This window comes from Gallinula chloropus (genome assembly GCF_964237585.1).
Source record: "Gallinula chloropus genome assembly, chromosome: 1".
NCBI classification, from domain to species: Eukaryota; Metazoa; Chordata; class Aves; order Gruiformes; family Rallidae; genus Gallinula; species Gallinula chloropus.
The window spans coordinates 184,626,348-184,652,171 of NC_140085.1; the positions used below are offsets into that span (position 1 = coordinate 184,626,348).

Sequence of the window (25,824 nt, forward strand, 5' to 3'; positions counted from 1 at the left end):
TTAGTCTTTACTCCACTACCTATTAAAGAAGGAGACAGGACGTACATAGGCAGCTTCCATTCAGGCACCCACAAGGACACAGAAAGGCAAGACAATTTAACAGAGCTAACTGTGAGTAAATACGAGGCATTAGAGGCGCTCTCTAGAGCAAAGGGCATGGAGAAAGATTTGTAGGAAATCCTGACGTGAAAGAAGCTGCAGTATTTTTTAAAATATATTTACATGCGATGCTCAAAAGGTGAAATTCTATAAAGAAAGCTATCCTGTCATTTTAGCATTATTCCTTTAAATACATATATGTCTCATACAACATTGACCAGTGCTTGATTTCCCATAAGAATCTGAAGCAGTGATTTTATGCTGAAAGCACTGGAGCCTTTTGCCATCGCAACCTTTGTTCACAGGGATAAATTTCACTGACGGAATATATCTGTGAGGGGGGAATTTGAAGCCAACCACTGGCAAACTTTGGCTCTGAAGCCCCCAGGTAGGTGTCTGCACCTCCCAAGGGGTGACCTCCCTGCATGAAGTGCCGGATATGACCCCTTTCTGCTGGGGACAGAAAGGAGCTGTGGGTGCTCAGCAGCATGGTTTCACTAAGGTGTCCCATCATGCGTGCTGGTAGCTAACTTTTTAACAAGGGGCTCTGTGTCTCCATGGACTTTAATAGCCAACCATCCTACATGGTATAGCATTCTGGAAAACTCGGTTCTTGCTAGTCAACAGAGTCAGCAGCATGTCTGTACATATTTTTTTCATCACTTTTTTTAATGACAGTCACTCCTGGGTAGATCTGGGCGAGTATTTTAAGAGTGCTCATTACTACAGCAAGTGATATCATAACACTGATGGAAAGAGAAATTTTCCCCTGTCAGCTCAGCCTATTGCTTTCTAAATATATCTATTATTAATTGCAGGTATGTTTAGCTGGTGGAGAGTGCTCCCAGCTTGCCTTCATGTTGCCCGTTTTCTTCTCTGCATTTATCCTGTCTGCTGGCTGCTTAACCAAAGGAAATTGCGTCACCTATGATGAGCTGAAAGAGCTGAAGACTGAATTTGCCATCAATCTCTACCGGCATGTATCCGAAGCAGAGAACAGAACCAATCTGGTAGTTTCTCCAGCAAGCGTGGCTGTTTCTTTGGAGCTGCTGCAGTTTGGAGCTCAAGGAAATACTCTTACAGAGCTGCAGGATGCCCTAGGATACAACATTCATGGTAAAGTACTGCTTAAAAGATACTTCTTGTCTTACATTTTACAATAAATCCACAGCTTTACTAAGGAGACAGCAATTGCATACATCATACTAAGATTCTGTCACAGTGCAAGATTTAGTTTAGGAGTGTATTCTCCATATTTGATAGCCTAGTATCAGTTGGACAAAGAAAACTCAAGGGAATTGTTGATACATGCATTATTATTCCTCATTTTTCTTGCCCAGTGCTTGGCCTTTTACTGATCTGAAACACAACTGCATCTAGAAAAGCTACTTCCATGAACAGCTCCTGGTTTCCCAGGGGCTCATGTGTCCTGGCCTCCCCCATGTCCTCTGTGAGGTGGTGTCAGGCAGAGGACAGTCATTTTCTCCCCTATCCTATTAGCAAATTTTATGAAACCTATAGAAATTGAATTATCTTTAAGACTTTGCACCTTTTCCTAATGTTATTACAACTGGCCAAAAAGATGAAAAGTTATTAGAAGGAGACTGGCAGAGAGAGATATGCATCGACAGATGGATGGTGCAATTGTATCTTTCCCTGAAAGATAAAGCTAAAATAAAACTCACTGGGAATCTGGAGGGATATGGAAAAGGCAGATGTCTTAAATCCAGCATTAAGTCAGCTGAATTTAAGGATGCTGTTTTCATTTTAGCTCTGGATTATCCTACCATCTCGTATCACACGTCAAAAACTATTTTACATTATGGGCACAATGTTTATGAAAAGCAGATGACTGCCTCATCTCCAACATTTGCAGCTTACATACAAGACTTATGTATAGAGATGACACTGCTACTTCTCAGCATAAAATTTACCTTCAGCCTATGAAAACTAGAGATAAACCCACAGCAATTTCAGCGTCCTGTGCTGCACAGTCACCATTACCATTCTGTATAGCACTGACATTCAGAACCTGCCCAGCAGCAAGAGCTAACCCTGGCTGATAGAAACAGATACAGCTGCGTGTATTGACGCAAGGGCAGCGCATCTGTGTTATGAGTAGCTCATACAGCAGAGTCTTGCCTGTAAGACTCCTGTTTTTCTGTAGATTCAGTAAGGTAAATTTAGACATTAATTCATACAAAGATAACACCCTGCATGACATTACTGGTCATTAGGGGCTCAGTTATTAGGAAAGAATCTTAAGAGTAATATCACCCAGTGAAATTCAAGCACAGATCTCCACACAAAAGGTAACAAAGAGAAGTGCAGAGGCTGTTAATGACCTAATGGCTCTTTTTGCACCATCATATTTCTCATGTGGCACATCGTATTGAGCAGACATTTTATCTCCGTTTTAGTTGTCTGTGGCAGAAGCCAGGTGAGCTTTGGGTCTCAGTAATATTAGTGCACAAATGTGAAAATAAAGTAGGGTGGGATCTATTGCTGTGGGTGATAACAGCACATTTCCAGCGATGGAGAAGGAAACCACTTCCCCAAATGGTTTCAGTCAAATAAATAAAGCAAACACTTAGATCAAATTTCCTACCAGCTGAATAAAACCAAATCACATATGCATGCGCATCTGATAACATTTCTTTCCTCTGTTAGATGTTTGCATTGTTTCTGTTGGTCTGTCTTAAACAATAATGAAAGCTGTGTTTAAAAACTTGGCATGCTGAAAACAATGAAAACATTGGTGGTTCATTGGCTATTTATGGAGAATCTGCTCTTACAGGTACTTGTAATCTTCTTTTAATGTTTGGAAGATTTGTTCACCTTTATTCTAGTACTAAGAAAAACTGCATAAAGAGATGTCTCTCTAGACAGAGCAGACAAAATGACATGCTTTAAAATGTTTCCCCCTTGATGTTTTATTTTATCCACGGTAGAGTATTTTAAAGCAAGTTTGAATTGTTTTTGAGTAAGAATTCAAGATTCTGGTTAGCTAAGCACTTTGATATGATTGAAGTTACAAGCTCAGGATACCACACCTCACATTAACATCTGCTTCCAATTTACCATCTTTGATTTCTCACATCCTCCAGAGAGCCTGCCAAATGCTCCTGCACTAATGCAAAACACACGAGTAAAGCACTTTACACCTCAGACCACATGAGCTTTCCTGACATCTGTTCAAGGAGTTCAATATTTTATCCCTTAAAGAGTAATAGATCTAAATGTTAATACCAAACTTCCCATAAGTCTTCCTGCAGGTTATTGAAGAAGCACTATTAGGTCAGAAAACAAGCACTGGATTCCTGGGTGGTAGAAATCAGTAGACATGGAACTCCCCTTTTACCCCATCAAGAATCTGAAGCAACATGGTAAAAGTCTCCTGATGAGATCCAGAATCTGGCTGGAGGCTCATGGTGATCCTGTCCTTGACTTGGCACTCAGCCTGGGACAGATTGGTCTGGGTGGGATAGATCCTTCCCTGGTTAGCCACCCCAAACATGGTGGGAGCCCAGCCTGAGTTCCCTCCAGCACTACCTACACCACAGGCATCTAAAGAAATTGGGTGACACCTTTGTTCACCTAAGGCCTCCGTGGAGTCAAACACAAGATTTCCAGCCAGGCTGTAACAGCAAGCCCAGCCATACCTACTGGGAGTCAGATACCTAAGGACTGCCCAGGGCACCTTGGGGTTTCAAACCAAGGCAGAGGAGCACCTGAGTCAAGTATGGCTCACTAGAGAAGCAAGAGGTACAATACACTCCCCTCTTGGAGACGGTGGGCAGCAATTTGTTGCTTAGATTTCACACAGAAATCAGGACATCTGGTCCTTCTTTCCCTGGGGAAAGCAGAGAGGTCCTGGTGTTCCTGCAGAGTCAAGTGGTACTTGTGAGGAAGAACAAGCTCCAGAATTCCCCAGTCACAGATCATTGAGTCCAACCGTTCCTGTCCTAAACCATATCTTTAAGTACCTCATCCACCCATCTTTTAAACACATCCAGGGATGGTGACTCAACCACCTCCCTGGGCAGCCTGGCTATGGGAAAGGAGCTAAACAGTGAACACAAGAATATTGAGGAATTTGAAACAGAGCCCATCAATATTGTTCAGATGGGGTGCAAGTTCCAGACGTCACCTTGGTATGAACCATGCCATCACAAGCATTACAGTTAGCAAAATAGTAACTAGTTAGAAATGTCTGCTAAGTCACACTTCAGGGAAGCCTGCTAGAAACTGTGTGATATTAAAATCAGAAGATCCTCTAGGTTGCAGGACTCATGTTCCTGTTGGGCCCACAACTCAACCCTGTATCCATCACAGAAGCCACCACCATGGTGATCTAGTTGAAGATGGTTTTGCTCATTGCAGGGGGGTTGCACTAGATGACCTTTAAAGGTCCCTTCCAACCCAAACTATTCTAGGATTCTATGATCTACCATGAGCTCTCTCAGAATGGGAGACTGGGGCACTATTTAATTATTTTCATTAGTACACAACAAACTAGAGAACACATTATTGAATTTTTGAATGACACTGAGCTTGTAGTTGCTACAGATATTTCAGAAGATCAGAATAGAATTCAAAAGGATCCTGGCAAACCAGAGAAATGTATGACATTAATGGTATGCAATTCAATAAGGACAAGCACAAAAAATCTGCATTTAGAAGGAATAGCCAGCCATTCAAGTCAGGGAATAATTAGCTAAGAATAGTTTTTTGGGGGAGAATGATTTGAGGACTCTTAGGAATGAAAAGAAAAAATTAAAAATTATTGAATGGGAAATATAATCGTACTTCAGAAAAAGAAGACACTGTTGAGGGTTGTATAAAGAGAAGAGTCACTTGTAACACACATGAAGCAACCTATCAGCTCTACTTAGCATTGACAGGGCTCATCTGTGATATTGGCCCAATTTGGAGCTCCATCCGTCAAGAAATACACCACCACCTGTGTGCCAAAGGTACCAGAGACAGATCTGGGACAGTCAGGGAGATGCCTTTCCTGGGGTGGGTGGCTTCAATAATGGCCGTGGTACTGCGGCATTGGCAGATCAGCCAGTCACAGCCAGAGGTGCTGGGTCTCACTAATGGGAACCCAGAGGCTTCCCGAAAGAAAACAGTGCTCCTTACAAACTGTAAGAGCTGTGTTGGCGTAGAGGAGTGAGCCTGATGTGAAATCAGCCACTTGACATATCAGAGTGCTTTCATGTGCAGAGTGATTTCTGCACCACACGAAGAGTCCTCTCCTGCGCCCCATGCGTCACCGTCCTCGACAGAGTGCTTGACAGTCATCTCCCATAAAGTGGAGGGTGCCTCAGTGGTTACGGTGCTTTAACTTTCAGAGGACACAGGTGTCAGCACTGGAGCAGGGAGCTGCTGAGCCCTGGCACACTCTCTGCTGCCCTTCGCCACAACATGGGAGCTGCAGCTTCTCCCTCTCTCCCGCCTGGCAGATGGAAGCGTACAGGATTTCTTGCACGCCGTGGACGAAGCGGCCACCGACCCCAGCCAAGGCGCAGCGGTTCAACTGGCGTGTTCCTTCTTCGTGGACGCTGGTGTGCAGCTCTCGCCCCGCTTCACTGCACGTGCTGCGCGCTGGGCCAACAGCAGCCTGCAGCACAGCAACTTCACTGACCCCAACAGAACCGCAGCCCAGATACGGGAATGGATCGCCAGTAACGTTGGAGGTAACCTAACAACCTGGGAATAAAATGTCAGAGTAATGAGGGATCCTGCATTTGACCAAGCGTAACGCTTTTTGCCACAGTCTGTGCAGTCTGAAGCAAGGCTGAGTCAGGAAAGCTAATTCCTGTGCTGTGATGCTAATTTCTAATATGAGGAAAGAGCTGGAATAGGTCTGAATCTGTGAGTATGTTTCCAACTGGTAACTGCTTGGCCTTGTTCCTCTGATTTTTTTAAAATGCCAGTCCTTTGCAGTGTTTTCAGTTCTAATGAGAAGCAGCCAAATTCCCCAGGGATGGCATCCACCGCATTGATTGCTTTCCTGCTGCTGCGGGAAACACGCAGGGCTGTAAGCCCTGCAGACAGACTCTGAGTTTAAGAAGTCAAAATGGGAAATACAAAGAATTCGCTGACCACACAAGCCAGGCAAATAATGAAATCAGATTCTGTGTTAATGAAAAAAAAAATGAAAAAGCAAGTCTTTAGAAACAGCAGAGCAAATCAGCCCCTGATTTGCTCCATTCAGCTTCAGTTATGTGAGTGGTTTTTGGCCACCAACATGTCAAGCGGTGTTAAACACAGGCAGCAAAGCTACTATTGAAAACATAAAAAATCTAAAATGAACTGTAATAATTGATCCAGCTTCATGATGGAAAAGTATTACTCCAGAAGCAGGTACTGAAATGGGAATTCATATTGTGGTGCTGGCTTGCATATCAATGAATTCAAAGTGGATCACACATTTAAGGTACCCAAAGTGGGAACAGTTGAACTGCCAAGTAAACAGGAGAGGAGGAGGATTAGAATATGAGCTTCAGTTGACTTCGTTACTTCATGAAGTGGTCTGCAGCCATGAATCCATTCATGAGGTATTTCTGGTGCTAACAATGAACCACTCCAAGACACATTTAAGCTAGAAAACCAGTTTGGGCCAGGGCATGGTGCTGAGCACCAGGCTGCTGTCATCCACATGGTTCAGCAATTAGTATAGTCCTGGCACAACTTTATCCCTCACCATTGGCCAGCTTGAGCTTGGTTCTGGGTAGAGCACAGGTCAACAGGCAACACACCAATGAGGTCTATGTACACGTGGGGAGGGGAAGGTAGAGGGTTTAACTGTGCCATGTAAGTTGTTCCTCTTGTCCTGAGTGATGGAGAGTGGCCCTGACTTATTTTATTTACTCACATAGACCTGGCCTTGAGGCCTGGGTGAGTAGGACAGCATGTGTCCCCCTCTCCACCTCTTTTCCTTGCAGGTGGGGATGTACGTGGCATGCCATTGGAGAGCGCTGGGTCACCGTTCAGCCAAGTCACCCTGGTGAGCACCATGTACTTCAAGAGCACGTGGCAAAAGAAGTTTTCCTTTGTGGATACCCAGATGTTGCCTTTTACCACAGCGGAGGGCTTAACCCTGAAAGTGCCCACAATGCATCACACAGCTGAAGTTAACTATGGTAACTGTCCTTGATCCAGATTTTCTCTATTTTACAACATGGGACTATTTTATTTATTTAATTTCCACAGCTACTACACTAAGGTGTTTTGTTTTCCCAGCTTGGAGAAGTCTCAAAAGAAATCCTATCAAAGAGACAACCCAGCTGATTGATTTGACTCCTTATAGTTGCAGGCAATCATAAAACAGATCCTAGGTTTAAAATAGTTCCTAAAATATCTACCCCCATCTATGCCACATTCCTTGCAACCCAACAGCTCCCAGGACTCCATAAAAAACTTGTCAGCTACAGCAAACAACTAAAAGGCACCAAGAGAACATGCCAGGAGAAGGAAACAGGAGAGACTGGAGGTACCTTGGTATACAAAGTCCCTTGCAACAGCAGGAAGCTTGTTAAATAAAGCTGCCTAGGAATGGAGGACCATAGGAACCATATCTGCTTACATGACAGAGGGACAGTTAAGACTGAAAGCAGATCAAGCCCCTACAAATTAGATCTGTGAGATGGGTAAGAAATTTCCTGGCCCCTCAACCCGGCCACTGTTTGCCTCCTGACTGTGTGAGCACGAGAGAGAGGATAATATCACCATGCGCACCGCACACTCATCCCTCCTATCACAGCCCGTGTCCAAGGGTTTAGGGTGAAACTACAAATCTTTAGGGCCAACTTCTGCAATAACGGGGAAAGGAATTTTTATGTCCCATATACCAAATCAGTGAATGCTCTCAGTATAAAAGACGATTAAGGGCCTGGAGCATCTCCCCTACAAGGAAAGGCTGAATGAACTGGGGCTGTTCAGCCTTGAGAAAAGAAGACTGAGAGGGAATCTGGTTAATGTTTATAAATATCTGAAGTGTGGAAGACAGGGAAAGATAGCCAGCCTCTTTTCAGTGGGCTGTGGGTACAGGACAAGGGGCAATGGCCTCAAGTTGGAGCACAGGAAGTTTTGCACCAATATGCAAAAGAACTTTTTCACAGTGAGGGTGACAGAGCCCTGGGACAGGCTGCCCAGGGGGGTTGTGGAGTCTCCTTCTCTGGAGATATTCAAGACCCGTCTGGACACCTACCTGTGTGACTTGTCCTAGTGAACCTGCTTTGGCAGGGAGGTTGGACCCGATGATCTCTGGAGGTCCCTTCCAACCCCTACAATTCTGTGATAAACTTATAACAATATAAATACAGACTGAACTTTTATTTGTATAATATATGAATACAGTACATGCTCCTTTCAAAAGCCTGAACTCTGGGGGTTGCTGACAGAAAGACTCATGCCATAGACTTAATTTTCTACCACCAGGAATACTTCCATTCAGCTCTACAATCCCTTTCAAAATATAAAAAGCTTATTTCCCTTTCTATCCTAAATTTCAAAACTTCACTTGGGTTGAAACCTTTCTAATTCCAAGTCGAGCTTTTTTCAAGACCAATTTCTAGCTCTTACCATTGTGACAGCTTTATACTTTAACTTTTAAATAGTTTCTCTTCAGCTTTGATATTTACTCCCAAATATATTTGCCAGTCACCAAGCTTCCTCTCAATTTCCTGTTAGCTAAGCTGAAGATGCCACACTCTTCTAATCTATTAAAAACCCCAGATACTTCAGTTCTCTAGTAGTTCTTTTCTGCACTTTTCCAATTTAAATTAATCTTTCTTGAAAGTAAGTGGCCAGGAATGTACATAATACTTTTAACGAGGCCATATACTTGCTCAATAAAACGCTCTTAATATTTCTACAACTTTCTAAAAATACCTTGTGTAGCGCACTGCAGAATCAGCTCAGGGTGGTTGTTCAAGGTTGACTCCACCTGGGTCTTTCTTGTTTCTTCATTTTTTTTTTTTTGCTGTTGAGTCCTAGATAAATCAAGAGGAGGGAAATCTCCACAGGTACATAACTCTTTTTTGTGGTTTTGAACCATCGTTTGAATTCCACCACTGCGGTCATCACAGTAACCTCACTGTTTGTCTTTGATGAGTGTCTTCCGTGTTGGAAATACTTTGGGAAGCCACTGGCAACCTCCTTTCAACCTGGGAGACCCATTTTTAGCTTAGCTCATTGTAGTTTCCCCTTGAAGTGGCTGCTTGCTGCCTTTCATTTCTTGCTCTAATTGCCATCACGTCTACATGTAAATAGTGCCACAGTGAAACTATATTTAATGTTTTACTTAAAACTAAATGGCTGGATCCAAGTCTTTTTTATCAAATTAGTTATCAAGTAAGAAAAGTTTATAGATTAGTTTGTTAGGGTCTACCCCAGCCCTGGGTGATTTTGTATCACCAGGCTCACTTCGGGGGCTTTGATATCTGGAATAGCCTCATGGTTTTTTGCTTTGCAACCTATTCAGGTAAACAAATTATTTTCTTGGGACTAATACACACTGGCTCAGGAACAGACATCTTCTCTGAATGTTGTTTTATAGTGGAGGGAGATAAAGAAATGAGAGACCTAAAATGATCAAAGGCAGGAGGCTGACAGTACCTATACTAGTGGAGATATCTCAAGTAGAAACCAGCGATTAGAAATTCAGCAGCTGAGCTGCATTGACTGACCATATATTTGCAAATTGGATGTGAAATCACTAGTTGGGCTTGTTTGACCATTTGCCTAAACACAAGAACTCCATTGTATTGCCCTTAAGTAGGTACCTGGGATGTTAAATATTTGCACAACGAAGGAAAGTTAACCAAAATACTGAGATTACCTTTGCATCTGCTCTGAAACAAGGGAGCTCTTGTCAGCTGGAAAGACTTTGAGGGAAGTCGAAATGAGAAGGATCATGTAAAATTTGCTGATTTGTTGGATTTGATATGGCAAATTCAGCCTTTGTTTGAAATTAATACAAAAGAGAGAGGCAGGAGATAACTTTCCTTCGTTATTAAATGATAGCAGCTGTCTCCCATCAGGAGAGATGTTTCAGGAACACAGAGTGAAAAAGATTAGCTGTGGCCTGTTATCAATCTCAGCATTTACAACATTATTTATCCTTTTAACGTGGCCACGCAGAACAAATCAGCCTGGGGACAACTAATAGCGCTCTAAGAAAATGTCAATGCTACTAGTTACACGTGCCTTTTAAATGCTGCAGCTATTTTACATATTCATTTTTCCAAGCAATTTGTTAACTGTATTTGAATACCAATTTAACCTATACATAATCCTTGTGGGGCACTCAAAATCAGCTCAGGTAAGGAACACTAAATGTACTGAATTCAATAATCTCAAGTCCTTGATTTTCTTTCTAATTAACAAATCAGGACTGTGTAACATTTGTGCACAACGTGCTGACTTCAAAATATCAGCATGCCCACGAACGAAATCACTGATGCCCAGAGTACTACAAATGTACATCTTCCCTGCTTGCACCTTACAAACCAGAAGGTCTTTTCCCATCAAATGTTTCACGTGCTGAGAGGTGGGTTTAACAGCACAATTCTCTCGGAGTCGCATGGCAGGAGGACTAATCAAAGAGCCAAAAGATTAATCTAGCAGAATAACCAACATTTCATTAATCCTATCAAGTCCATATCTGCAAAAATAACAAATGTTGTACACTAAATATTTGAGCATCCCATAGCTATGTATTAATTGGCACACATAAATATTATGAACATGAGCTACCTATAATCTGTTATTTATAAATCCATACTCAAAAACTTCATCTACTGATAAAGATAGAACCACTATAGTGGTTCTATAGCTGGGTGAGGAGAGAGTAGATTCAGTATTTTGGATAGCCTGCAGCAAAGACAGCAAGTCCTTTGCTTGTGACTTGTATTTAACTCATCATCAATACAGACTGGGAGATGAAGTAATAGAGAGCAGCCCTGCAGAGAAGGACTTGGGGGTGATGGTGGATGAGAAGCTTGACATGAGCCGACAATGTCTGCTCGCAGCCCAGAAGGCAAATCATCCTGGGCTGCATCAAAAGGAGCATGGCTGGCAGGTCAAGGGAGGTGATTCTGCCCCTCTACTCCGCTCTTGTGAGACCCCACCTAGAGTACTGTCTCCAGTTCTGGAGTCCTCAACATAAGAATGACCTGGAACTGTTGGAACGGGTCCAGAGGAGGGCTCTGAAGATGGTTGGAGGGCTGGAGGACCTCTCCTACAAAGACAGGCTTAGAGAGTTGTGGTTGTTCAGCCTGGAGAAGGCTCAGAGAGACCTCATAGCGGCCTTCCAGTACCTGAAGCGGGCCTACAAGGAAGCTGGGAAGGGACTTTTTAGAAGAGCATGTAGTGATAGGACAAGGGAGAATGGTTTTAAATTGGAAGGGTTGTAGATTCAGATTGGATATTACAAAGAAATTCTTCACTACAGGGGTGGTGAGGTTGCCCAGGGAGGTTGCTCAGGGAGGTGGTGGATGCCCCCTCCCCGGAAGTGTTCAAGGTCAGGTTGGATGGGGCCTTGATTAGCCTGGTCTAGTGAGAGGTGTCTCTGCCCATGGCGGGGGAGTTGGAACTTGATTTTTAAGTTCCATTCCAACCCAAACCAGTCTGTGTTTCTATGATTCTAATTCCTGGCCTGCTACCTATTGCTGAGAATTTCTGAAATGCTATTTATTAACAGGTGAAAAAATAAATTAAAATTTGATAGTTAAATCTGTTCTGCTGTATAGCAAAGTCCATTATAAATGCTAAATTTGTGCTTTGAAATACAGAACTAAAAAAGTAGAACCATAGAATTATCGTGGTTGGAAGGGACCCTTTAGATCATTAAGTCGAACCATCACACTAACCTGCCATTCATTACTAAACCATGTCCCTCAGCACCACAGCTAACTGTCTTTTAAATACGTCCAGGGATGGAGAAACCACCACTACCCTGAGCATCCTGTTCCAATGCCTAATAACCCTCTCTGTAAAGTTTTTCTAATATCCAATCTAAACCTCCCTTGGTGCAACTTGATACCATTTCCTCTTGTCCTATCACTTGTCACTAGAGCAGTGACTGCCTCTCCACAACCTCCTTTCAGGTAATTATAGAGAGCAATTAGATCTCCCCTCAACCTCCTCTTGTCCAGACTGAACAACCCCAGTTCCCTCAGCCGCTCCTCATGGCATCTATTCTCCAGGCCCTTCACCAGCCTCATTGTCCTTCTCTGGATATCCTCCAGAACCTCAAAGTCTTTTCTGTCATGAGGGCCCCAAAACTGAACGCAGTACTCAAGGTGGGGCCTTGTATAAGTAATTACAAGTTTGGAAGCCCACCAGCTTTTACTTTTGAGACTGGTTTTTATAACCTTCATCTGATTTTGACAGGTCTCTGTGCCTAATTTTTAAAAAATAGGAAATCTGGTGCTTACATAAGCATAAACCTAACTACTTTATTAATGTAATCCTTTCTTGAACTAACGATAGTAAAAATGGAAGTATGAGGTAAAGTAGGTTTCAGTTAATTAAATAGGACACTGTTCATTCTGGTTTTGTAATTTCTATCAGTGAATTTTTAGTGAAAGGTGTTAGAAAATTGTAAATTTATTCAAAGAGCAAGCACTGCAGGAACAGTCACCATGAAGTCACTGTCATTGCCTTGGTAATGCTTTTTAGACTCCAAGCAAGGAGGACAACTACTGTATGAGAAAGTAATAAAATATCCACGCTCTGTTGAGACAGTGCTTCATGTACTATTACTGTCATTGGCATTTTCCTGCCAAGCTATATATATATCACACAATCATCTCTGTCCAGATGAGCCACTATGGTGAGTTAAGAGCAACCTGAGCTGGCTGCAAGAGCCCATGCACTAGAGACAACCCCTTTTATCCCATCACTGCTGTTCTGAGCCATCTGCTGACCCAGGCTTGCGTTTTGAGTTTTGGGGTTTCTTTCCCCATTTGAATGATGAAATAAGATCTATATTTTCTCACCTACAGGCCAGTTCCAGACTGCAGCTCTGGAAGCTTTCAGCATGGTGGAGTTACCCTACCTGGGGGACGAACTCAGCATGTTTCTAGTGCTCCCCAGCCACAAAAGGACATCTTTGTCCCAGATTGAGGCTCACCTTTCTGCCAAAACCCTCTGGGCCAACAGCTTAAAGAGAACAAAGATGGACATTTTTCTACCTAGGTAAGCAATATTGATACTGCAATATAGCTTCACTTCTGCAGTTGTTAGAATTCTGCATGGTACTGCACAGCGGGAGGAATCAGGTGCGGGAGGGCCTTTTGCGTCTGTACTTACTGCATGGATCAGCATGGAAGGGTTTGGTTGCACATCTCTTCCAATACGTTCCCCACATTAATGAAGCACTGGAAAAAACAATTTTTACACGAATACTCTTTTTTTCTCCAAGCCAATCTTTTGCAAATGTTTCAAAGGGCCCTTTGCAACAGCCAAAAAGACTGTTAGAAAGAGGACACTCGGGGAAATGTGGAGTTCACATGTCAAGAGGACTGAGAAGCAATCTGATTGCAATAGATGGACAGGAGGGATTCCTTCTGTTAATGTCTTTGGGTGAAGATGAGCTGCTCTTCTGCAAAGCACTCTATCAAATGGAAGGCACTGGGCTCATACAGGAACAGAGGGATGAAATGCAAAGGCTTGAAATAAATTACATCTGTTCCACCTTTTAGCTCTCTGAAACTATGAATCTCACTTTTAAATAAAATCTATTATATTGATTTCAGATTCAGTATTCAAAGCCTTTTTGACCTAAAGACAGCTTTTTCTGCCTTGGGAATTAGAGAAGCGTTTGATCCTATCGCTGCTAATTTTAAAGGTATTTCAGGTAAGTGGCTTGACTCAATAAAAAAATGATCACTCACCCAGTAGCAGTAGACTCTCACATTTGAATGATTCAGTAGACCTGGGCCTTCTGAACTGATTGTACTTCTTCCTCTGTGAAACTGTAAAATACAACTCACTCTCAATTGTTCTACTTGATTATTGGCAATTGTATTTTGAGGTGTTGTTTTATAGGAAAGAGGAATCTGAAAAGGATACAGTTGGGTTTGGTCATGCTTTTTTTTCCTCCCTTCTTTCTTTAAAAACATGAAGACAGTGTAGGCCCGGAAATGGTTATTTATTGAGAAATTTTTTACTTTAGTAAAGCTTGCATTTCTCTTTGTGCCTTTAAATAGTCATTTAGCAGTTCAGGATGCTAGTCCAACAAGCTGGTACTCCAACTCCTGACACATTAAAAGATATCAGTGCAAACAATATTGGCATATACCCTGTGTTATGTGCTATGTTGTCTTGCTAATATAGTGACCAGTGCATGAAATTATACCTTCCTTTTGCCAAAATACTAATGTTATGATTGTAAACTGTCTTGATTTGATTGGTTGACAACTGGTTTGATTTTCTTTTGCTACTTTAAGCAACACAGATTATTTCAATTTAGTCATTTCTCCTCATAGCAAAGATTCAGAGTAGTAACTGCTCCTAGGGATGCAGAGAGTTCATGCAATTCTTGTAAATAAATGTAGGTATGACAACAAGAAATTCTTCCATTTTAGACAAACCTGCTGCTGTGGTTTAATCCCAGACAGTAACTGAGCTGCTCACTCACCCCTCTCCCCTCAATGGGATTAGGGAGGAAAAGCAAAGAATGGAAAAAAACCCAACTCATGGGTTGAGATAAAGACAGCTTAGTAGGGTAAAAAAGGAAGAGAATAATAATAACAACAACAATAACAACAATAATACAAGTGATACACGAATGCAATTTGTGTATGTGAAATGAAAATAAACCTTCCCAATGCCCACTCTGTGTCCTAGCAGGGATCCCACCTCCCAGCTCGCTTCCCCAGATCCACCCAGAGCAGGACGTTCAATGGTGGCAACATCCCTTTGGCCAGGCTGGGTCAGCTGTCCTGGCTGTGTTCACACAGCAGCCTGGGAAGCTGGAAAGTCCTTGGCTTGGTGTAGATGCTACAACTACCTAAATGCAGCTACAGCTAAATGCAGCAGTGTGTTGTCAACATTTTTCTCATCCTAAATCCAAGACACAGCACTATCCCAGTTCCCAGAAAGAAAATCAGCCCTATGTAGGCCAAAACCACACACCCTCCTTTACAGGAAGGCTGCTGTTCTGGTACATACCTCAGAAGGCACATTGGTGACAGGTTCTTTTTACCACTTTTTAAAAGGAGCATTGCATTTTTCTATCGCAGTACGTATCTCAAACTGCAGAGATGCATGTTAAAAATAATTTGATACTGCCCAACTATTTGTTAAAATACTTGGTATATGTTATTGCAAAAAAAAAATATAGTGGTAAAGTGCACAAGGATGCATTTTATAAACTCAGCATCTATTTAAATAAGATAAATACTTGGAAGAAATTAACTCCCATCATGAACTATCTCATTTAGCAACTTCTTTCCTGTGCAAATTGGCATCTTTCTGCTTCCCATCATACAGGATGAGGCTTGTAGAAGTTTTTGATCCTGTCTGTGGCAGGATTATGGGTTAAAGGACATGTTGATACCCTTCTCAGTTCTGCTCTTACACAGTCCCACCATTTCTTCCTGAAGACCGTTTTTCTGCATTTTCCCTTCCAACAGTTCCTCCATTTCTTGTTCCCACTAAGGGAATTAGTTTCTAGTCTCACCATGTAACTTTACCTTCTGCTACAACCTGGACACCTCTCAAACTGCATATTCCCATTCAATATTCAGTCAACTGTTGTCCATATATTGAGAAACCAGTCATACAGATGAAATAGCTAAACATGGGTAGAAATGAGGGAGAAGAGGGTATTCACAATGGTGACTTAAGGCTCACTGAAAAGTCCCTTTGTAGTCAGGGAACCGGTCAAATGTGTGCATTCCTACTCCCATGGACAAGGGACCTGCCTCCCTCTGTCAGCAATATAGAGATCTGAGACACACTGTCTTCCCTAGGCTAAAGCAACCCAATGTCACATTCTTCATAGGTTATCATGCTTTTAAGATGTTCCTATATTGTGTCAAAGCAATGCTCTTCTATAACCTGGGTCCAGCTCCCATCAGTGGACATTAGTGGAAATGGGCCAGATTGCAGCTCGCTCCATCAGCAGAAATGTCAGGGCACCTCACAGCTCTTCCAGGTTTACACTGATACACAGTCAAAATCTTGTTGATCGCCCTCCCCCAGAGTAGAAAGCAGATTTGAATTATGAGAAGTCACCAGCAGAAGTGCTTTTAAGCAGAAAAATACTCCAACTATGTGTTCACAGTAGTGATTCTTCCCCAAGAACGTCATTGCTTGTCTGAAACTGGGATCCATGTTTCATTTACAAGTCAGAAGAACCTGTGCCATCAGGGAGATAGAATCAAGATACATATGAGCATTTTAGCTTCTTTTACAAGTTATCTGCACATAAGATCCTGCTGGTCCATAGTCATACTATTTTAGCTACATGCTGAGCTAAAAAGTACTTACTATCAAGTTAGCTTAGATGTTCAGACTGTCTATGCTCATCCATATGAGGCACATGTACGAATGTATGACACAGGAGCTGAGTCAAAATTAAACCTGAGGATCTTCTAATGTGGAAGCCAGATATAGAAAAGCAATTAAAAGGTGCTGCCTGTCCTAGCATAATGTGGTAAAACCAATGGAAGGAACTTTCAACAGAAGAAAAGCTATAAGGTGACATATGTTGTGTTCAGTATGCTGTCATCAAATTAGTTGCCTGGGTGAAATACCTAACAGTTATATCATTCTTAGATTCTGCAGAAAAAGATAGAAGCATCCTGAATTAAGAAAAAAAGAAAGTGTTTTCACAATAGAATTCAGATAATAACTATTAATATTCATTTGGGTTTTTTTCCCACAGAGCAAAGTAGTCTTTATATTTCGGAAGCTATTCACAAAGCAGAGATTGAAGTAACAGAAGATGGTACAAAGGCATCAGGAGTTACAGGTAATTCAAATATACAGATTTTACTTCTGCAGATTATCACTACAGAAACTACTAGTCTTTTATTTAAAACAAACAAAAAAAAAGGAGGATAGTTGTATTTACATGTATGCTTAACCTAAATTTAAGCTTTTATATTTAACACACTTCCATTTTACCTTTGTTCGTAAGGACTCTTAAAACTCTTCCCTTTACATGTTTGATCTTAGGCTAACAGGTAAAGAGCCAAGTAAAAACCAACCTTACCAGCCCAGGGACAGTCCAGTTTGAGAAAACAAACTACGACTTTTCCTGCTTGTCAAGTCTGGTTGCTTCGATCATAAAAGCAAAGAATGACAGAAGGTTACTGATGTTTTGTCTGTAGCTTCTGAATTGTTACAGGGTTTGGTTTTTGAAGATGATCTCTTTAGTGACAGGGATTTTTTGTCTTCATGAAGATGAAGACAGGTTTCTTTCTCATGTAGTTGAAGGTGTGACCCTTGCATGCAGTAGTTTCTGGTAACAGATCGTTTCCATGGGAGCATGGAAATGGCTGAGTGGGGAGATTCAAAGTGAAATCTCAGCTGTAGACAACAGAACCAATAAGTGCCCTGTATAAATTGAATGATATCTCAGTAGAAATCCTTCATCACAGCTTGCATAGAACAAGGGAACTAAAATTACTGACCTGCACAAGCTCCATTTTTCTTTTTGTCACATTTTTTGTCACAAAGGCAGCCCCTGCTTTTTTGTTTTCCTTTTGAAAGTCTCAGATGCCCCAGAGATGCTACAACCCTGTGTGAAAGACAGCAGTAAGCCTAGATCTCTGCATAGCTTATCTAGGCATCACAGCCACTTGCTTCTCTTCAGAGCCTGAGCGTGCCCTCGAGCTGCTCAAAGATCACAGAAGGGGGAGCGTTAGCTACTTCTCGCCTTTCTGCTTCCCTGTGCTGTGCTGACTGCAAATGTGGTTCCCAGCACTCATTGCAAACACTGGTACCCCTCAACTGTGGATCAGGGCAAGATCTGGGCTTTCTTCTGCTTGGATTTCTTTCTGAAAGAAAAGAGATAAGATGCTCGTAGGGAAAGCGCCACAGTGCATCGCTGCAGGGCCCAAGCACATTGGGCTGCTGTGAGGCCCACCTCCCCTTGCTGCTGACATCCCATGGTCATGATGCCAAAAAGAATCTGGGCACACCTGATTTGTTGTAGTATTCCCCTCACAGCAAGTTTTAATAAGACGCACACTATGCCTGTGTGGGTGTACAGGGACAATTTGACATACCCACGTTACTCTTGCTACAGAGCCGTACGGTTTTACGTTCCATGGCAATTATCATCTCTATGGAGGCATTACTATTTTTAGTAATTTTTCTGGTAAATCCCATACAAAATAAAAGCTTTCAGGTGGCTTCAATTACATACCAAAGACTAATCATAGAATCACAGACTGCTGTGGGTTGGAAGGGACCTCAAAGATCATCTTGTTCCAAATCCCCTGCCAGGGGCGGGGACACCCTCCACTAGACCAGGTTGCCCAAAGCCCCATCCAACCTGGCCTTGAACACTGCCAGGGAGGGGGCAGCCACAGCTTTACTGGGCAGCCTGTGCCAGGGCTTCACTACCCTCACAGGGAAGATTTTCTTTCTAATATCTAATCTGAATATATCCTCTTCAGCTTAAAGCCATTATCCCTTGTCCTGTCACTCCATGCCCTTGTAAACAGTCCCTCTTCAGCTTTCCTGTAGGTACCTTAAGGTACTGGAAGGCTGCAATAAGGTATCCCCTGAGCTTTCTCTTCTCCAGACTGAACAAGCCCAATTCTCTCAGCCTGTCTTCACAGGAGAGGTGCTCCAGCCCCCTAATCATCCTTGTGGCCCTCCTCTGGACTTGGTCCAACAGTTCCATGTTTTTCTTGTACTGGGGACCCCAGAGCTGGACAGGGCACTCTAAATGGGGTCTTATGAGAACAGAGTAGAATGTCAGAATCATCTCTCTCAACCTGTTGGTCACAGTGCTTTTGATGAAGCCCAGGACATGTTTGGCTTTATGGACTGCACACACAGCTGGCTCCTGTTGGGCTTTTCATCAACCAACACTCCCATGTCCTTCTCCTTGTGACTGCTCTCATCCATTCTCTGCCCACTCCGTAGCTGGGATTGCCCTGATCCACATGCAGGACCTTGCACTTGGCCTTGTTGAACTTCATGCAGTTCTCACAGACGCACCTTTCAAGGTCCCTCTGGATGGCATCCTGTCCCTTCAGCATGTTGACCGCACCACACAGCTTGCTGGTATCAGTAAACTTGATGAGGGCACAATTGATCGCACTGTCCATGTCTCCAACAAAGATGTTAAATAGTGCCATTCCCAGTACCAAACTCTATGGAACACCATTCATTACTGGTCTCCACTTCCAAGCAATTGAGTACCATAGCCTTCTCCACACCCCGGATAATCAGATCTCGTTTCCTTCCAGAGAGAGACCACATATTCCCTAGTCTACCTTTTATCACTGATGTACCTATAGAAGTTTTTCTTGTTGCCCTTGATGTCCCTGGCCAGATGTAATTCTAGCAGGGTTTTACCTTTCCTAACCTGATCCCTGGCTGCTTAGAGAATTTCCCTATATTCCTTCCAGGTTACCTGCCCTTGCTTCCACCCTCTGTAGAAGGCAATAGCAATCAGACATCAAACTTTTGTCCCATGGAAATCAATGCTAAAACTCCCTTAACTTTCCTATTTTCCCTTAACTCCAGTCTGACCAAGCTAAGAAACTGATTTTAAAAGGTATAATTATGTTCATTGTTCACTTTAAAAGCTCTGGATCTTGTCCCGTGGCAGCTTGAAAGCTCAAGTAGGCACTTTTTTTAGGAGCACTGAAATAGTGCCACTCAAACTAGTTTTACTGAGTCTTACTTGACTTTTCAAATGAATTCCATTGTTTTAACTGCTCATTAAAACCCAATCCAAATCTGGGTGTGTTAATATTGGGTGTTTGGGGTTTTTTTACAATGTATTTTTCATACTAGGTAGACTTTATGCATTTTAAGAATAGCTGAGTCATCATCATTCTTGAGGACTCTAAATTTAATCTAAGAATTAACTCAAAACTGGAGAAAGGAAAGTCATAAATTGAGATTGAGGATACTTAGGTTTTGTTGAGAGCTCTGATAAAGAAATTGCAGGATGACATAGATATTTCACTGCTGTTTGGCCCCCTGTTTAGAAATGGGCTCTAGTTGTGCCTTGCTTATGTTTTTTTACCAGAACAGCATAAGTAGGAATTGGCTAACAGGTTAGGTCACAGCGTGGTATGACTTCAGGAGAGTTAGGGCTGTGATAACAACTATATTACTTTTGAAATCCAAAGCCAAAGAACCATAGAATCACCTAGGTTGGAAGAGAACTTTAAGATCACTGAGTCCAACCACACCCTAACCCTGCCTAGTCCACCCCTAGACCGTGTCCCCAAGCACAACATCTGCACAGTTTTCAAATACCTCCAAGGATGGTGACTCCACCACCTCTCTAGGCAACCTGTTCCAAAGCTTGACAACCCTTTCAGTAAATAAATTCTTCCTGATACCTAACCTAAATCTCCCCTGGTGCAATTTGAAACCATTTCCTCTCATCCTATCACTTGTTACCTGACAGAGGAGTCTGACCCCCACCTGTCTACACCCTCCTGTCAGGTAGTTGTAGAGAGTGACAAGGTTTCCCTTCAGCCTCCTTTTCTTAAGACTAAAGAGCCACAGCTCCCTCAGCTGCTCTTCACAGGACTAGTGCTTCAAACTCTTCACCAGCTTTGTTGCCACTTCAGCAACAAAACACACACAAATCACCTGCATGCAGTCTCACACCACTTGACTTGTTCATTCACCCAGACTGATCTCATTGTTGGGTAAAATGGTTTTATTCTTCAAGCAGAGGAGTAACTCAAAACTCAATGTACTGAAGATCAGAGTTGAGGGCACTGCACAGAAGATGGAATGAAACCAGACACGTTTTACTAATGTTTTCTTTGTTGTGTTACAGCAATGGTATTACTAAAAAGATCTCGAACACCTATTTTCAAAGCAGACAGACCTTTCACATTTTTCCTGAGACAAGCTAACACAGGTAGGTATGCTCTCTGCTTCAGTAGCAGAATCCTTCAAAAGCAACACTGAAATCAGTAACAAGTTTTGTAAATAGCAGGCCATTCTTCAGGAAATTTCAACCACCATGGGAACAGGGGGGTTAGAGTTTTTAAAGCATGGAGAATAGCGTGATTTCTTTAAAAAGAATGCATGATGGTCATAGAAGTCAGGGAAACCAGGTTACCTTCATCTATGTGTACGTAACGTGCTCAAAAAGATTTCTACCGTAATTACAGGTACTTGAAAGAATTTACAGGTCTGAAATGCCCCAGGATTAGGGACCTGGGATCACTTCACAGGATGATTCAAATATCTGAAGAAGTTAAAATAGAAATCTGTCCCTATACATGAAGCTTAGTCATACCTACACAGACGGCACACAGCAAACAGACTTCTGCCTGTAGGAACCAGGACTCTGGTTGAGTCTGAAACTCCCTGTATTAATTCCTACCAAGGCAGTTTCTAGAGGGATAGCTCAGGAATTCTGCAGACTGACATACTTTTGTCCAGCTATAGCTCAGAATACGCAGAAGCAAGTTTCTCCTCCCTCACATCTTCAGTATCAACACCTTTGAGGAAATAATTTTACATACCTGGACTCTTCACTACTTGGTATCCTCAGGAGATATTCAGGTTATCAAAAGCCAGGGATATTCACTGTATGTAAACAGGTAACTCAGCTCTACAAAAATCCTAACTTGTATCTCCATTTTTGCAAGGAACTGCCCAAAAAAATATGCATATTTCTTTTGGAAGGGATAATTCTCTTCCTTGTCAATGAACCTCCCCAGCCCCCAAAACAAATAGAACTGCAGAGTATGTCTGAAAGAGGGAATTATCACAGTGCTCCTCTGGCTGCAGTATTAGACTGTGTGTCTTATTTCAGAGGTCCAATCACCTAAGTCACACCAGAAGCTCTGCCACAGGAAAACACCATGGAGCTCCTTGGCAGTAATAAAGAAGAATTTATTGTGCACCATTTATCAGGTGTTTGCTTCTCCAACAACTCTTACTATTCGTAGCAATTCAGTAAATCTGTACCTTTTCCTAAAAATCCTTCAAACCATCAGGCTTCTCTCTAATTAGGGTCACGTACATTTAGTTTTCCAGGGAACATACAAACTTTTATAGGATTCAGTAAAACACTCGGACTTGGCAAGAAGACCAAAGAGAAAAATTTTCCTTATTTCCTTCCAAGCAATGCACTCTGTTCACTTAGCTGTTGAAAACCTGTGTGTAACATGCTGCTTTAAAAACCTGCATCTTACACCTTGACCAAAATGCAAACCCAAATTTTTAACAAGAAAAGCATCACCTTGGTGGGGGGGTTTGTTTTCAATATACTTTGGCAATCACTACCATCCAGTGAATAAATATAGTCTTACTTAGCAAATGCAGAATTTGAAAAAAGGCACTAAAATCTGATCTCTGAACCTGAGACACAGACCCCTCAGGGTTAAGAACGAGGTGTGATTTCTGTGAATAAAATTGCTCAGTTTACAGTAAATGCTGAAGCATATAAATGGGAAGGAAACAGGATTTTTATACAAAGCATAACAAATCACAGAATCACTAGGTTGGAAAAGACCTTTGAGATCATGGAGTCAAACCATGCCCATCCTCTACTAAACCATATCCCTGAGCACCTCATCTACCTGTCTTTTAAATACATCCTAGGTTGGTGACTCAACCACCTCCCTGGGCAGCCTGTTCCAGTGTCCGATAATCCTTTTGGTGAAGAATTATTTCCTAATGTCTAATCTGAACCTGCCCTGGCACAGGTTGGGCCCATTCCCCCTCATCACCTGTCGCTTGGGCGAAGAGACCAACATCCATCTCTCTACAACCTCCTTTCAGGTAGTTGTAGGCAGTGATAAGATTCCCCCTCAGCCTTCTCTTCTCCAGGATAAACAAACCCAGTTCCCTCAGATGCTCCTTGTAAGGTTTGCTCTCCAGACCCTTCACCAGCCTGGTTGTCCTTCTCTGGATACGCTCCAGGACCTCGAAGTCTTTCTTGTATTGAGGAGCTGGACACAGTACTCAAGGAGCGGCCTAACCACTGCCGAGTACAGGGGCACGATCACCTCCCTGGACCTGCTGGCCACGCTGTTTCTGACACAAGCCAAGATTCCATTATCCTTCTTGGCTACCTGGGCACACTGCTGGCTCATATTCAGTCTCATATGTAGAACTCTGCACTTGGCCTTGTTGAACCTTATCCCATTAATCTCAGCCCATCGATCCATCCTGTCCAGATCCCTCTGAAGAGCCTTCCTACCCAGGGACAGATCAACACTTCCTCCAAGCTTAGTGTTGTCCACAAATTTACTGAGGGAAGATTTGATTCCTTCATCCAGGTCACTGGTGGATATTGATATTGGAGATATTAATAAAGATATTGAACAGGACTGGGCCTAGGACTGAACCCTGGGGAGCACCACTTATGTGGTACATACCTTCCAATCAACTCAAAATCAGAAGTTATTTTTGTAATCTAATTTTTTTACTGCAAAAAATGAAAACTGGAAACATCCAAAACATTTTTTTATTGTTCAGACCTAGTGCCTGTCAGGGATGAAAAGGAGAAAGGGCAAACCAGACCTAATTTTAATACATTTTATTAACCTGGCTAGGTACTTCAAATTCACTATCCCCATAAAGTTCGCAATGAATCTCCATATAGACCAAAAGTCCTCACTGCATCAGTCTTCTAGTAATAGCAGAAATACATTTCCCAAGACTTAAATCAGCCTAACTCTGCCTGAAGTAACTGAAAAAAAAAGGTTTGGGGGCTTTAACCAGAATTTCAGTTTTGAATGCCTTCCCTCTGAGGGACAGGCAAGCTAACAGCAATACAAACAACTGAACCACCCAGCGAATCTGGGGCAGCAAGTCCAGAGTCGAGGAGTTGTAATAAGATCTTCTGTAAATACAATGTCAACACTAATGAACAAATACAAGCTCTGCTTTGCTCAGTTCAAAAGTGATTCTTTAGCCAATGGAAAGTTTCAGGTTTTGGCATTTCTGGTTTGGGTTGCTAACTATTTGGAAAGGCCTTTTAAGTACAAATTATTCTAAGGCAGGCATGTAATTGCAGCTGATTTTTCCATACAAGCCATGAAAGATCACAAATGTGCTAGTTCCATGCTGATTTACCGTGCTGCACTTTGAAAGTGTGGCCCCAAACTGAAATAATGCTGATTTTGTCTTCATTTACAGGTTCAGTACTCTTTATAGGAAGAGTTACAAATCCTTCATTTTAAACATCAGACAAGCAGAGTCTTCTGTTTCTCCCGTGGTGAGCTTTCCTTCAAAGAAATTAAGGTTACATTCTATGTATTTATTAAAACACTTCAGCAATAATAAAAGTGAGCAAGTCCTCTAGTACCTTGTTATTTTGTACACACTATTGGAAACTTACAGCTCTCTAGGAATCATGAGCACCACAACTACAGCAAAGATAGTAAGCATATAAACATTCAAGGAAAACCCAGATTTTGCCACTGAAATGTTTAAGAATATTAGCCAAGAGCTCCTGCTTAACTCCATCATGGCTAAAGTCAGCTGGACTGCTGCTGAATATGTAGCCCATCTGAAAGAAAGCATCCCACAAGAAAACTTTGTGACACACGTTATTTTTCAAGCTCAACTTTATTTCCCCATTCTGGAAAAAAAAAAAACCAACAAATAAAACAAAATCCCCACTAATCAACAACCTTCCTGCTCCCCCTAAAAACACCCCCAAAAATCTCAACGAAACAACAAAAACCCAACCCCACCTAAGAACAAAATGGAAGTTCAGCCTGGTCCCACACTTACATATAAGCCAGCAGAGACAGTAAGGTAAAGAGCAAGCAGCAAAATGGGGCAAAAAATGATATTGAGAGGCCATTTCAAAACTGATAGAACAAGTAGGAAGCAGAAATACCTGCTCAATCAGTGACCAAGCAAATGTTATTGTCAAAAGAGTAGCAGTACTACCTTCACTACCTTTTATTTTACTTTAAGTAATTCCTGAAGAACACAGAAAGAGGATAAAGCATCCCTTTTTCAGCATCCTGACAAAAGTTGGGATACAGAGAATGTTTTAGTACAAGATTCAGCAACTCATGGCACAAGCGTCAGAAACCCATAAAGACTCATAAAGATTTTGGGTGAAGATTGCAAACCACTGATTCCTAGGAAAAGCATCAGAGGGGAGCTGCTCCCATAGAATCAAAATTTCCCAGAAGTTAGGAGCATCCAGCACAGATGAAGAACACGATCAATAAAGCACTCAGTGAATTTTATGTCCAAGAAGCAGCACCTTCTGCCTGGTGCTGCGTTTGTGAACACATAAAAACTTCTGACACATAAAAGCTCTGTGCAACGTTCTTCAAAGGCTGCTCACCACTGATTTACTACATTGCATCCTCATGATGCTGCTGGGCTTTGTCTTTGATGTGAACATGCCTACAGTACACCAGTTTGTTAGGCGAGTCGCCAAGCACACAAGGGCACAGGGTATCATCCTACCGTAGGGCGTTTCAGCGATCTAGTTTCCTTCCACTCACTCTCTGATTAAACCCAGAATATCCAGTGATACAAAACTCCTCTTCGTTCTTTAAAGCT

General features: G+C 42.2%; 1 protein-coding gene across 1 annotated transcript; it reads left to right on the forward strand.

The window, feature by feature from the left end:
* Window positions 1–956: 956 nt before the first annotated feature.
* SERPINE3 (serpin family E member 3) lies at window positions 957–24,476 on the forward strand (the record flags this gene model as incomplete). Its single annotated transcript, XM_084280369.1, has 8 exons — window positions 957–1,215; window positions 5,568–5,801; window positions 7,053–7,250; window positions 13,119–13,311; window positions 13,872–13,972; window positions 17,009–17,095; window positions 21,110–21,193; window positions 24,433–24,476. The coding sequence occupies 8 exons, from the start codon at window positions 957–959 to the stop codon at window positions 24,474–24,476; spliced, it is 1,200 nt and encodes a 399-aa protein (XP_084136495.1).
* Between the last annotated feature and the right edge of the window lie 1,348 nt (window positions 24,477–25,824).